This window comes from Drosophila sulfurigaster, chromosome 3 (assembly GCF_023558435.1).
Source record: "Drosophila sulfurigaster albostrigata strain 15112-1811.04 chromosome 3, ASM2355843v2, whole genome shotgun sequence".
Lineage (NCBI taxonomy): Eukaryota > Metazoa > Arthropoda > Insecta > Diptera > Drosophilidae > Drosophila > Drosophila sulfurigaster.
Window position 1 is genome coordinate 3,455,600 of NC_084883.1, and position 15,552 is coordinate 3,471,151.

General features: G+C 33.8%; 2 protein-coding genes across 2 annotated transcripts; one reads left to right on the forward strand and one right to left on the reverse strand.

The window, feature by feature from the left end:
- Window positions 1-1,748: 1,748 nt before the first annotated feature.
- Window positions 1,749-2,153, reverse strand: LOC133844191 (uncharacterized protein DDB_G0271670-like). The gene has a single exon (XM_062278088.1). The coding sequence runs from the start codon at window positions 2,142-2,144 to the stop codon at window positions 1,749-1,751; it is 396 nt and encodes a 131-aa protein (XP_062134072.1). The 5' UTR covers window positions 2,145-2,153.
- Window positions 2,154-7,823: 5,670 nt separating this feature from the next.
- On the forward strand, window positions 7,824-8,328 carry LOC133841908 (cytochrome b-c1 complex subunit 7-like). The gene has a single exon (XM_062274752.1). It carries the CDS (start codon window positions 7,925-7,927, stop codon window positions 8,258-8,260), a length of 336 nt encoding a protein of 111 aa, XP_062130736.1. The 5' UTR covers window positions 7,824-7,924; the 3' UTR covers window positions 8,261-8,328.
- The last annotated feature ends 7,224 nt before the right edge of the window (window positions 8,329-15,552 follow it).

Consider the following 15,552-nt stretch of genomic DNA (forward strand, 5'->3'; position numbering starts at 1 on the left):
AACACAGAAATTCTCTAGTTGCAGTTGTATAAAATTGTAAGACAGGTTATCAAAAGTTTGTGATGGGATAGTTAAAATTTATTATTATTGTTACACAAACATAGAAATTAAATTGTTGTTGAATACTTAATAAAATCTATTTAAAATTCAAAGTGTCTTAAGATGGACTTTTAATAGCGTACTTACATGCTTGTGTTAGACCTCCGTTGTTATTGCAGTTGGCCAATTTTTGTTGGCACTCGTTTCGAAAGAGTTCACAGAGATTTGTACGAGAGAAACGAAGACATACTTTTTTCGTTCGATTACAATTATCCAATGCTTGACCACGGCAGCGAACCAGACTGATCGTGGATGTGGCTAACGGAACCAAGACCAGAGCAAGAGAAATCAACAGAACAGCATTCATTTCTGCAATTCGAAATCACAATATCAAGTGGGCTCGTCTACTGATATTCGTTTACTTAAATACGGATTTTCTTGCATGATATCATTGCTAAACAAATTGTATCTGGTTCCATCTGTATTTGTTTTGCCAAAATAAATTTGCAAAAGATGAACTAGGGAAATATTTATGATTTTTAATAAAGCATTAATTACCAGCAGTTGTGCAAATAATTAATATGTTATACATATTTTAAATTCCAATTATTTCAAATTCTTAAATGTGTGATACAAACGAGGGCAATACGAGTATGTTTAATATATTTAACAAAGGTGATACATAGAATAATCTCTTATGTTAAGAAAGTTCGTTACACTTTCCTGTTGAATTTCTTCATATATCAAATTATTGAAAGTAAATATTACCTTTTTTATGCACATCATAACAAACAAAATATCCATAATTCAGTTGGTCTATCTAGAAATGGAATGCTGCACTTCCACTTTCCTACACTTTTAATAACAAAGTTCATATGATTCTTATTACATTCGAAACAAAAAACAAGCAAAAAAACTACAGTTGAGAGTGCTCTTAAAATATACCAAAATAATATACCGAAACATAATCAAATATACCGAATGCTGTATTTAGAATGTAAATATACTATCAAGTTCTTATATTATAGGTTACGATTGTTAACCAAAGTAATTAAGTCCCGACAGCAACAGTCGCTTTTTGCCTCATAAATCCATTTCTTAAATAGTTTCCACAATTGTTATCTGATCGAGACCAAAATGTAGTTATTGTAATACAAAAATACTTGATCTGCGGGCAAAGATATTAAGTGGTGTCGAAAAAAATTATAGCTCTATCTCTATTTTAACTATAGTCTCTAAGAGGGGTTCTTAAGGACAGACGAACAGACAGATAGACGGACTTGGCTATTTCGCCTCGGCTATTTAAGTTGATCAAGAATATATATATTTCATAGGGTCGGAGACCCAATTGCATTCAATTGCTAGAGGCACAAAGTTATATATACCCTATGAGTAGAGAGTAAAATTCGTTTTAGATAATAAAATTCGGAATTCTATCCCGTTTCGGAATAGAGTTATTCGAGATCGTTTCATTTGTCACCTTTAAATCAAATCATTTTTATTTTTAAAACGTTATGTTTCAAATACGCTTTAAATTTTTTTAAATTAGAAATTCAATTTATAATCAAGTATTTGTGGTGTCAGAAGAGACTCAGTATTCTTGATCCAAGTCCTTTCCTTACAGTCTATGTTATTTTGTATACTTTTAAAAGAGGTAGATAATGGATTTACAACAATTAAAACAGTTTATTAGTGATCAAATTTGAGTTTTAACCGCGACGTCTGCGTATGTAAATGGGATAGACATTTGACGACGATGATGATGATGATGATGATGATGATGTTGATGATGACGATGATGCGCATCGTCTGCGAGTGCCAACTGATATTCCAGAGCACATGGAGAGGGAAACAGTCGTGTAGGCTACAGAACTGACGCATCCCTCGTAGCGGAGTAAACAGCTGTTATTGAAGCGCTTGCAAAGATTGGAACTTCCATAGCGACCGCATACATTGCTCGTAGAGAAATAGTTGCAATCTGAGAGAACACAGATCTTCGGTCCACTGCTGCTGCTGCTTGTGCTGCTCGTCGTGTAGTTTAGACCGTCTATCAAAACGGTGTACAGCAGCATCAAAAGAGCTGATAGGGCCAATGCTAGTTTCATCTTACTGACTTGAATTTGGTTTATGCTTAAATTTGTCAAAAGTATCACTATTTATAGTTGAGTTCTAGGCATTGATAATTGACCTTTGACTGGCATTGAACAATTTTAGTTTGCAAAACCTATTCCAAACACTTGTTCAAACAAAGTTGGCAAACTCAAATAACAATTATTTATTGTCAAATTCAAAAACATTTTATCTTATTAGCCTAAAATGCTACAACATTATTGAAAGCTTTTACTTTTTATTTGTATTAATTTAGTGCGCTTGAAAGCAGACAAAGTTCTTCAAAACTTTTCAACAATACCTAAGTCTTTACAGCAAGTTGTTTGGTCTAATTCATATGCATAATAACGATATAATTAAATAACCGTTTCACTTTTTCCTTATCGTAATACTAAATAGTCTTGAACTCAAAATTAATTGGAACTACGTAATTACTAGCAAAGCATCCGTAGAGTTGTGTCATATTATTTAATGTAAATATATGGAGGAATTAATTTAAAAATAGTTACATTTTTTTTTATTTAATTATATAACAATACTATTCATATAAAATAATCTGCACACATGACTCTGCTACAATCGAGGTCAAGGTCAATGTTGCGCATCAAGCTTCAGTGAAACCAATAACTTGTTGCATACTTTTGTGCTGCAGCTGAAATTCAGGGCAATAATATATTGGGAATGCACATAGTGAATTATTATTATTATATAACGATTAATATATAATTAAGTTGCCATGGAAGAAGAATACTAATTTAGGACAAACATAAAACTATAAATTTGAGGTTTTAAAATACAAAAAATTATTATTTATATTATTATTTATTAATTTGTGGATCATTACAAAATTAGTACGTATTTTAATGCATAGCTTAAAAACAAACAATTTTTTGTTCAAGCACAATTTGGCTTCTGTAGATGGCGATCAGATAAGAAGGTTATCTCGAAGGGTCACTTTACATCGATCCAATCTTGAGTGTTTAGTGCACTTAATATATATTTACATCAACACACAACTTAAAGAAGAGCTTCAACAATTACACAAAGACTTTGATATGACTGACAACGTCATTTGGATAACTCGACCCTGTCTGTGTTTTGGACTACGCCAAATTAAATTTCATAGCCATGCGCAAGTTTTGAACGGCTTCTTGAGGCGATGCGTTGAAGTCATCATAAAACAGCCAAAAAACAAAAATAAATAAGTAAACGTGAAAAAAGCAAACAGCACATAAACATTTAAGGTTTAGTTATTTGTGTTTGTTATACCCTAACACAAGGTATATGGATTTAAGCATTACGTATATATTATGTTTACTTAATTATTGTATTTGTTATTTATTTTTTGAAGTAAGGTATTAAATTGCCTGATATTGAAAGGCATTCATGTGTTTTACGGGTTTTGTTTGTTTTAAATTCCAAAAACGCACTTTTATAAAATGCTGTTGGGTTTTGGTCAAGGCGTGTCAACAGTAAACACAACTTTAACGATAATTGGCTGCAAGTCGATTAATAGCTTGACTTTAATATTGATGAATTTTGCCATATTAGAACTAAATACTTAAAATGTGTAACAGAAAAAATGCGTTTTTTCGAACGGTATAAATTTGAATTTTATTTCGAGAGTAACTGGGTCACATACGCAGGCGTTGTTGAAAGGGGGCGTGGCAGTATAGGCAAACGATGCCAACCAAATAACTATAATTAATTGACGCTTAAACTGACAGCAGAAATAGTGAGAAGTGAGTTAATTTGCACTAACCGCGATAAGAATTAATTAATATTGAAATAATGAATTGCTTGGAACGGTGTAAAACTGTGGTATTAATTATTTAGATAACATAAGTTTATGTTTATTGTGTCTCAGATATAATATCTAATTTACATATATTTACTTGGTTTTTATTGTGCGCGATTTAAATAGTTCAGCGTTGTTCGAGTTGATAATAATCGTTATCGATGCCTGTCGTGTATTACCGATAGATGCAGGCTGTAGAGTTGCCAGATCGTTTTGTTTAGAATGATTCAGCGTTTTGACGTTGCCCGATCTATTCCCATAGTAGAAGAAGCTAATACAATTAAAAACGAATATTAAAAGTCAATAATATTGGGACATTATGGTTATTTTCAAGTATAATAACTGTGTCGTATTTTGACATAATTCGTTTATTAGGTCTGATTAGTCTATAATTAATTACTATGTTTTACATATTAATTGCATTCACTTATTGCTTGTTGGGTTTTCACAATGTGTTACACATTTGTTTAGATTGAATAGATAAATTAGTGTCCGATATACTTGTATGAATATTAAAGCTAATTGATTGCCAAACGCATTCATTATAAAATTGTTCAAACTTTGGAAATCACGCTAAATTTGATTTTTAATGTAAATGAGCCAAAGACAATAACCAATTCGATTAGGTCAATTTAAAAGCTGGCAACGACAGAGGCCACCAAACCCATCATCTGACCACAGTATTGAGGCGAGTGAAGAAATTGACGATAAAAACCAAAAACAGAAAACTGAAAACAAATGGGAATGCGAGTGTAACTGTGAGTGCGAATGTCAATGGATGGGAATGAATGGTGAGCTGCATATAAACGATTGTTGTTAAACTTGAAAACGAACCATGGACTGAAGATATGGGATGGCCAAAATCGTAATGAAGATGACATTAACTGGTTTTCAATTCAGGAAGCTAGATCCAACAATGGCAAGTTGATCCTAGCAACAAGTTTTTGGTTTGTCGACGCAATGCAATTGATTGCAACGCTCCATTTTGGTGGCAAGTGCAATAAAATTGTTAAATTTACTTTGTGGATGCGGCTAATTCATTGGTCCGGCTGTAATTACAATTCGCGTGATGCTGCCAATGCGGCAGGCAGCTCCCCCAAATAACAACAACAATAGCAAACTTTCACTTTCGACCGTTTCGTCTTTGGGCAGGTCAGTTATGTGTTTAGACTTGGCTTAATGCACAAGTCGCAGGCTAAGTCCGACTGGACTGAGTCTGAAAAGAGTTTGCCATGCTTGACTGCATTTTCGATTTGGGCCGCGAATCGAGCTCATATAATTATTGTGTTTTAATACCCTGGAAATCCCAAGAGCGAGTGAACGGCTTTTATAAACTAACCTAAACAAAACAAAATGTTTAATTAAGAGTAAAAGTAACTACACTTCTTTACTCACCTATATTTATGTTATACTATATGTAAGTCTATGTTTTATTTCAATGATCTAGGGCATATCTAGCAGTCGTGCATTGCTTCGATATTCACTTGTTTGCTTTAGTTACTCGACTGATATAAGGCTTAAGTTTCAGCCTAAGCCTGAACCAGAGCTGACTGCAATTGTGCTTGGACTCTACTCTGGCTAACAAAATGTTGTAATATAATTTTAATTTGTACCAGAAATGATTGCCAATTGCCGCCGCTTTATGTTGATTATACAATTTTGTTGCAAGTTTGTTATTGTAGTTGTTTTTTGTTTCTATTTGCTCCCCCCTCAACTTCATTGGCTTCTGTTTCTTCTGTTTTTTCATTGGAGGCGTTTCAGACGTTTAAATGAAAGTGCTTCGCTGAGTAGTTAAAAGTTGTGAGTGCCCGTTAAGTGGAAATTGAACACAAAATTTGTGTAATCATTTTGCCCAAGTTAAAGACTAGGGGCGTTAGAGGGCTAAAGATCAAAGATTTGAGCTGCTTCATTTCAATGCTAACCAATTAACCAATTGCCAAAAGCAAACGAAAACGTAGCCAAACCAAACTGATATGCGTATGGTCAACTGTTGAAGGCCTCGAGTCAAATCGAAACGCGTGATGATTAGGCCCGATGTTTGGGCCACCCTCAGGTGGTTCGTTGCCCTAATGAAACGCACTGCTGGCTGTCCTCCACCCAGCCAGTTGGTCAGTCTGCTGTTGAGAGTTGAGAATTGGGCAATTCCAATCTTTAATTGCTCATACGCCGTGGTGAGCGGTGGATTGTCCAAATCTGTGCATTTGTCGCAATAGCGAATCGCGTTGCCATTGCAACTGCAATCTGTGAGGCATGCATGTGTGGCAAGAATGACCATAAAACTATTTGAGCCTGTCTAATTTAAACAACAGACATTGCCAGCGTCAGCATCAGTGGCACAGTCATCGTTAGTGGCAAAGACAGAGTTGTCTGTGTTTTTTTAATTAATGTTATTTTCGGTTTCGACGCTAATTAGAGTTACAACCAAGTTAGCCAAGTCAGCAGCAGCCATGCGCAGGCGTGACAAAAGACACACATTTGACCCAAAGCATGCCACACTTGCAACATGTTCGACGTCGAACCTCATCGACTACTGCCCAATGCAAATGAACCGCTGAATGTTTGTCTCTGCCAAATTTGTATAATCGCAGTCTCTGTGTGTGTGTGTGTGTGTGTACTTAACGGTGTCCGTATGACCGACAAATATATCGCCATATATAGCCTCTAAATGCCTTTGCGGTTTTTGTATGGCAACAGAGCCCAAGAACCTCAAAAGTGCTGCTGCATTGTTTTTGTGCGTTTACGTGTTATGTTTGCTAATTACCATACGAATTTTACCCTCTTCTTCTCCTTCCTCTTCTTCTTCTGCCCCACCATTTCCTTGTCGTCGTCTTCTTTGGCTGTTTTTTGTCGCCTTCTCTTTTTTTTGCTGCTGTTTGTGTTGTGTGTAGGCCACAGTTAGGATTGCAAAATACTTTGTGTTTTTGGTTTTGTTTTCTTTTTCTTTCTGATATTTATTTGCTGTGACAATACGCAGAATATTAATAAGCCCCTCGATAAATAACAGTTGGCATTGGAAGGTTATAGATAAGTCAGTGAATGACATAGAAGCAATGCCGATAGAAACCACATTCTAAAATAGACTTGCGAAAGAAATGTGCTCTGAATTCATTAAATACTTGTATGCAAGGAGATTGGGGATTCCTTATTAATAACTAGAGTGGAATAGCTGTAATTTCATAAAGTGAAATCATGACGAGCATCGTGATAGAATAGAATTCCAAATTATTCTTAAAGTGAAATACAAACATTAAAAGATATCATATTTTTACGTCAGTGAGTACAAGTTCTTATTCAATATTCAGTAAGAGTTTGTGGGACTGAAAAAAGTAAAGTTCCACAGTTAATTTTATCATATAATAAAGGTAATGTATGTGTGTTATTTATGTATCAATTTTGAATGTTTAACGAAGTTATTAATGTGTTTGAAAAGGCGAAAACAAACAATTAAGATTGACAACAGAAGAATATCAGCTGACCCGATTCCATAAAGAATGATTGAACAAAAATTGAAGATCCGTCTAGTATCGACAATACAATATAATTCTCCTGCAAAAATGTACCGTGAAAAACATTATACCGAAAGATATTTTATTTTGAATAAAGATTAATGCTACAGCTCTAAATTAACAGTTTAAATAGAATGATATCGGAATTACTTTGTATGAAAAACAAAAAATGAAGGAATTTGTATATTTTCTCATAAAACAGAAAAATTCCTAAAATCAATCTTAGCTCTAAATATAGTGCTAATCCAGAGCTATAAGAATAACATTTAATTATTTTTGAAATTGTTTCAGTTTCAGAAAAGAACACTTTTCCACACACTTATCTTAAAGTTTTGTGTTGTATGTACAATGATCTTAGTTGGCTGTTTCAAAGTATTACTGGCTCATTGTTATCATTCTATTTCAACACTAGGAACGAGAATTGTCGAAAAAGAAACATTTTCAAAATCCCAATTATAGTTTTGCATTAATCATGGCGAGTTACATTGCTAGAAAGGGTCCATTAGTATTTTCCAGCCTTGGAAAGTGGGCCTACAATATGTCAGGATTCAACCAATACGGTTTATACCGTGATGATTGCCTCTATGAGAATGAAGATGTGACTGAAGCTGTTCGACGTCTGCCGCGCAAATTATACGATGAGCGCAACTATCGAATTATGCGCGCTTTGCATTTGTCGATGACCAAGACAATATTGCCCAAGGAGCAATGGACACAGTACGAGGAGGACGTCAAGTACTTGGAGCCCTATCTTAAGGAAGTTGTGGCCGAGCGCGAGGAACGTGAGCAATGGAATAAGACTCATTGAAATTAAGACTACTGAACAAAGTACAATAAAATGATAAAGGGCAGCCAAAATATATTCTATTTGCACAATTATTTTTTTGTTTTCAATTCGATAACATAGACAAAATTGCTAATCAACTGAATTGCAATCTTTGTAAGATAATTTTTATTTTTCAACGTGATAAAATACATGTTAGGAAAAAAAATTTTTTTATTCCATTTAATCGAGGAACTATTTCATCTTAAATACAGTAATTATATAATTCCTAAATATATTTACAAAATTGTTAGTTAACTGCAAAATATTCTCAAAAGAATATATTATTTTTAAAGTTGGTAAATTATAGACAACTATTTTAATTTCAAATAATCTAGAAACTATCTTGATCTTATATTCAGCAATTATTTAATTCTTGAATCAAATAATTTCTTTGTCTATTGTAGTAATTTTAATACTTGAGGTTTAAGATGAAATCTAGATAGAGCATACCACACGACAGCTGTATGTGATTATTAAAAGTTACTAAAAGTTTCTAACAAAATAAATTAATTTTATGACCAAGTTTAATTAGAATTCCTTCTTAGATACTATCATCTTAAAAGCAACTAACATAATTGGTACCACCTGAATGGAATTAACGAAAAATGTTTAGCCTCAGATATTTAATCGAAACAGGAAAGACAAGTACACAGAGAAAAATTATGTTCAAAGACTTAAAGAAATTTTAATTTACTTTAATCATTTGATCTTAATGTGAGATTTTTAGTCCAGTGTTACATTTTGACAATCTAGTACTCTAATAATATATTCTTTTATATAAAAATTAGTAGAATTATTGTAGTTTAATTTTGATTTAATATTTTTCTTTTGAGTTTAATTTTAACATTTATTATTATAGAATTTTTATGTTGATTGAATAATTTATTCGCCGGATGAGCTTTAATAAATAGTATGACTATGAATTCATCATGATTTAATAATTCTTTCTTGATTTCACCACATTTTCTTTCTGTGTACAACTGCAAATAAAGTTGAAGTTCTTTACGCAAAGAACACAGCAGAAGTACATTTGAAGACTTGCCAAAAACACGCATTAAGATGGATGCTCCATTGTGGCCAACGCCCCCAAGTTATCCCATACATCAGACACCCGCGCAGACATAGACTCAAGTTGTGTGTGATGATGCTTCAAGTTCAAGATACATATTTGTATAAACAATTGCGTGTGTGGTATTTGTACATTGTGCATTGTTGTTTGGTTTTTTTTTCTTGTTTTTGTTTTTGGGAAGCCACAAACAAATTTTTTGCGCTTCCGCGTGCCTCAAAGAAACATCTTTTTTTTGTTTTGAACCAAGAGATGCAAAGCCAAAGATACTCGCTTAAAGGCGCAACAACACTTGCTATTGTTTTATCTGTTGTTGTTTGAGGTTGTTGTGTTTCAATGTATGTATGTGTGTGTGTGCGGGAGTTGCGTTTTTCACAGCGCTTATCACACACTTCATTAATTTTGTTTCGCTTTTCATTTTGCATGCCGCACTGAGCCGTAATTATGGGTACAGTTATGCCTCTGTATCTGCCACACAGAGATACACAACAAGTTTCACTTTTAATTTCGCCTCTGCGGCCTTCTTCATCAGCTTCTTCTCTGGTTGCAACATTGCATGCTGCACTTGAAACCGAGTGCAGCGACTGAAATTGAAATTGCAATTGACACGCGTGAAGAGCTCTGCGGCTCTTACTTACCGCTAGAGTATCTGTAAGATACTCGTATTTGTTAAACTAAGCCTAACACTAAATGCCGCTTCTACAGTTTGTTGCCACTTAGCTGCCACTTTTCAAGTCTTCTCAACGCTTCGTTAGCACAATAATCAAAGTGTTTAAAAAATAACCTTTGTTTATGTTATTGTATGTTATGTTATGTTTTATATATGTATATAAAGAAATCATTAAAGTAATTAATGTACCACGAAGCAGGCAGATTTCTAAATTCGAAACCCCCCAAAAAAAAACTGTATTAAACGGACGTAACAAATGAGTTTACGATATGAAGCTGTCGTAAAATATTAACTAGAACATCATAATGTTTAAACAACTTCAATGACACTAACTGAAGCGTAAAAGTTTCTTTCTAACTCTGATAATTAACTTAAATTCTCATAAATGATAAACTGGCATACCCCTTAGGTAGTTGTACAGGGTATATCGAGCTCTTAAATCATGTATTGCATCGCTTTTCGTTTACAGTTCGGCACTTACAAGTGAATCAACTTGTTACCAAAGTAATTGCATTTTTAAAATATTTTTACGGAAACTGGCGAAATAAATACTTTCGTGCATAAATTAAAGTAACGTGAGAAGGCCAATCAGCGCGATGCACCATTTGATTAATCTCTTCAGTTTTTCTTTGCAACTGCATCCAGTTTGAGGAGAAAGAAAAAAAAAGAAACGCTGGCGACAAGTTCAATGGCTAAAGCGGCATGCACGGCGTATGCGCAATTTGTATTCTGCATTAAACATTAAGCGTCACAATTTAATTAGCTGGCCGTAATTACGCATACGGCATGTTGTACGCCAATGCATATTATGCATAATTAAGCTCAATTTAATTATGTTTTTTAATTGGCTGCAACTGCCGACAGTCGGAAAAAGCCGCTTCGAAAGTTGCAAATGAAATTGAATCCGATACGAATATTGTGCCCGATGTGTCTGCCTATTAAACTGAATGCCTAGGCCAGGCCAGGCCAGGCTAGGCCAGGCGATTGCAGTAGGTATTAATTTAATTAAGTATGCTTATGCTGGCTGGATTTTCCATACAATAAAAAATGCTATTAAGCCTTGATTGCGAATAAAAGTTGTTGTTGCAGATTTAACAGGACAAATAATGTGAAATGGTTTTGTTGCAAATTAAAGTTGGTCTCCAAGTGACTAAAACTAGTTTTAAATATTTATATGACAAAGTATATAACTACACCACTCTAATAATTTAATGAAAATAATAATTTAAGTAGTAAAATCCCTCATATTACAGAAAAGAAGATATAGGAGATATTCTCGATAGAGAACATGAATCTGGATCTAAAACAAAAATAAGATCTAGAGACCTGTTTAAGCAATTTGGAATATCATTAATCTGAGACAATGATACCCCGAAGAGACTATCAATAAAAACATGGGATACAGAGGGGGAAAGTCCATTTATATTCTCGGCTGAATGCCATGACACCCCAGCTATATTAAAATCACCAAGGACAATAAAGTGATCCCGATCAGAAAGCATATTAGAAATGTCATTAATAATAGAAAAATGAGCTAAATATAAAGCATCATCTGAAGCAGGAGGGATATATGAGCAAGAAATAAAAATGTTTAAACTACCAAAGGATAATCTAACAGCCACTAGCTCAATGTCAGAAGTGTGATCAATCAATTCTGAATTTAATTGAGCATCTACTGCGATTAAAACCCCACCACCGCGACGTACCTTGCGGTCACGTCTGTATACGGAAAATCTACTAGAAAAGATTTCCGTATCAAGGATGTCATTTTTTAACCACGTTTCAGTAAAGGCAATGACATTGAAAGGGAAAGATACACTATTTAAATATAAGTCAGTAAGTTTACTACAAATACCTCTTACATTCTGATAGCCAAGAAGTAAAGAGGATGTTAGTTTTTTGAACTGACAGACATAGAAGAAGGCTTTGCAATCAAATTCTTGCCACTACCAGGAAGAGAAACGCCCAGTCTCTTCAAATGTTTTGAGCGTCTTTAAAAGATCACTTTACAACTTTACAACTTAATTGAGCTTTAGTCTCCAGCAGTTTTGGTTACCCAATTTTCTTTTTCAGCCTATAATTAACGCGCTCAGTGTCAATTGTCTGGTGCTTAAAATCTGCACAAGGTCAAAGACAAAAAAAAGATTTGGTAATGCCAAAAGAAAGAGATGAATTTACAGACAGAGATAATAACACTTAATCATTATAAATATTATTCCATCATATGAAGAGCAACTATCATTACAAGTTGGCTTGATTTATTGATTTTTATACTGCTCTCCAGGTCAGTTTCTCAAATCAAGTCTCAACTGAGCCACAGCCCAAAAATGTAATCAGCGTCTTTAATGCGATTTTATTTACTTTGCTGCGAAGCCATGAAAATCACATAGATAAATAAAAGTACTGCCAATAACAATATTATCAATACAACGTTTTCAAAGTCATCATCATCATCATTATGACGTTATTGATCTTGAAGCTGTCGCACAAATATCGCGACAATTTCAACACTTTTTGCTGATTTATGGTATTTGACCACTTTGAGCGAAGATATTCATCAGCAGCTATAAGGAAATCGATCGCTTCATTTTTATTTGCTCTTCAGCCATCTACTATATGCAAAGTTATGGCAAGCACTCTTTGTGTTTGATTACTGTGATCATTTAAGTGTTTTGCAACTAAATTAAGAGATAATCATTAGTCAATAATAGCATGTCGGAAGTCACATTCATAAAATAAACTTAAGAAAACCAAATAATTATACATTTATTTTATGAATGGTATTATGTTACATCTTAATGGAATTGATATAGAATAATTATACTAATTGTTTAGGAATTTCTGGAGGAATAGTATTTAGCCCCTCTACCCTTCGGATAGAACGGTATAGTAGCAGAAAATATATCTAATAGACAGAAGGAGGTACGAGTATCTCCCACCCATAAAGTTTATATATTATTGATCAGGAGAGACGATACGGCTAACAATCTTGTATATTTTTTTCACTTTATGGTATTTTTTTAATATTTCGATATACGAAATATAACCTTTGATGTATTTTTGTATTTTTTCGGTATATTACTTTGGTATATGAAAATGGGAAGAGGGTATCTCATAGTCGAGTACACTTGACTGTAGTTTTTATGTAAAATTTAAGAATATTTTAAAACTTGTCAGTAATAACACAAAACACGTTGATTGATTTGTCAGATATATTTTTATTTTATGAAGAAATTAAATTGCTTATGTTATTTTTATATAATATAAATTTTAATACTCAAAAAGAATTGATAAAGAGATAACTAATTAATAATTTTTCGTATTTTCAGTAATCGATTAAAATTTATTCAAAATTATTCGCAAAATAATATACTATAGTTGAAACATAGAATATCTGGTTGTACAAAGGTTAGAGCGGAGTAATATTTGCGGCATATTTCACTTTAAAAATATATAACTACTACAAGCTTTGCGTATGGTTGCATAATGCACTTTTCTGCTTGGGCGTTTGATGTCTTTGTTACTCGGTTCGCTTAATTATTAAAATGTTCATTTCCGTCCTACTCTCACTCCCAAAAAAGTTTTTGATTTGCAGCAACAAAACGCAGATTAAGCAAGCTTACCACTTAAGAAAGCAGCAGCAGCAGCAACAAGACAACAACGCACTAAGCCAAACAGCAATCAACAAAAACAAATTAAAACTCGTCAAAGACAAACAAAAACCGACAGACAACAACAAAAAGCCAAAGAAACAACTCACAGATTTGACCAAATTGTGCCAAAGTTTTAGCTGCTGGTTTGTCTTGCAGTTGCACTTTTGCTGTTTGTCATTGTTGTTGTTGTTGCAGATGTTGTTAGTGTTGTTGCTGGATATTCAAAAGATGATTTGTGCCAGTGCCACTTGAACCCAGCATCATCTTCAACTCGAAGAGTTGGAGATCTTTAAGATCTGCGATTCGTTGCCGGCCCTCAGAAGATGTCGATGATGTTTTTCCGTGTTAGACAACATATTTTTATTGTTGCTTTTGTCTTGTTGCATCATCACATCAATTGTGCAATGAGTGCATTTAAATACAAGTACTATTCATGTTTACAAGCATCTGTTGCCGTCTTGATATCGCCAAGACAATAACCAGAATACGCATCTCAATGGTCAATAAATAATCGTCGACAACATTATTATATTATAAATCACTTATAGGGTTAGATAAGTGATCAGAAATAATGCGTTGAACGGGTAGAAGGAATCTTTAAACTCAATACTCACTTAATATTCGACACACATATTGAAAATACTAAAGTCACAAAGTTGATCATAAAATAGCTACAGTAAAGTATGCTCAACTTTGAGATACTCACTACCCGTTTCAATAAAAGTAAAATTATATTAATATTACGAAATAATACTGAAACACTATAAGCTTTATTTGGTATATTAATATACTGTTGCATTTAAGATTTACCATGAAGTACCAAATATACCAGAACAGACGGACATGGCTACATCGCCTCGGTTGTAGATGCTGATCAATATTATATACACATACTTTATTAAGTCAGACATGTCTCCTTCTGTCTATTGCATACATTCTCTGCCGACACAAGGGTGAATAGCGGGTATAATGAGTTAAAAAGCTACAGTAGAATATACTAAACCATATTACTCGCCGCATTAATATTATATACTGAAAGCTGTAATTCGAATATCGATAAACTACTAAATGCAAAATATACTATATACCATTAATATCAGATTATAAACTAAATCAATTATGACACGGCATTTACATTTCCTGTCGGCACAGAGTTAAATTAGTTTTCTATGGGTGTCGGATATATTAATAGCTGCTTTACTCGCTCTACATTTTATTTGCAGTCTGTGAATGCAACAGATATCTCTTAGTCGAGGACACTTGATAAAAACCGCCTTGTAGACAGCCTAACTTTGGCTAAATTGAAAACAGGCTTTTAAACTGAAATATTGATGAAGCAGCAGACAAAGATTTAACTGTATTTTATTGCTTGGTAAAAGTTTGTTTAATTTTATTTAAGAATCTACTCGTATGCTTTCATCTAAAATCCAATACGATTGTACAGACATAATGTATTGCTTCCCTGTTTCTCATTCCTCATGCCGTGTTCCCTATCCGTGTTCGTATTCGTGTTCACTCTTTGCCAACCCACTGGATGTCCAATGGGCACTTGGAAAACTTTTTTCGCTGAGTCGGCAAAAGAAATGGGGAAACAACAGACAATAACAAGACAAATTTCTTGTGGTTTTGTGTGCCGCACACGTGCGAATCCCACAACAATGACAATGGGAAATAAGAGCATGTTATACGAGTTGGTAGCATGAGGAAAAGGCCATTAAGGTGCAGGTCCAAATCCACTTACATTCATCTCTCAAATGCCGAAGCAAACTACCTACATAACGTACATGTGTACTTTTGTATAAAATAAAGAGGGAGAGAGAGAAAAAAGTGAGCGAACGTGTTGCAATGAAACGCATTGAGCGATAAATGCGACCATAAAACGACA

Coding starts and splice junctions, on each gene's coding strand:
- LOC133844191 (XM_062278088.1), bottom strand. CDS start 2,144: ATGAAACTAGCATTGGCCCTATCAGCTCTTTTGATGCTGCTGTACACC.
- LOC133841908 (XM_062274752.1), top strand. CDS start 7,925: ATGGCGAGTTACATTGCTAGAAAGGGTCCATTAGTATTTTCCAGCCTT.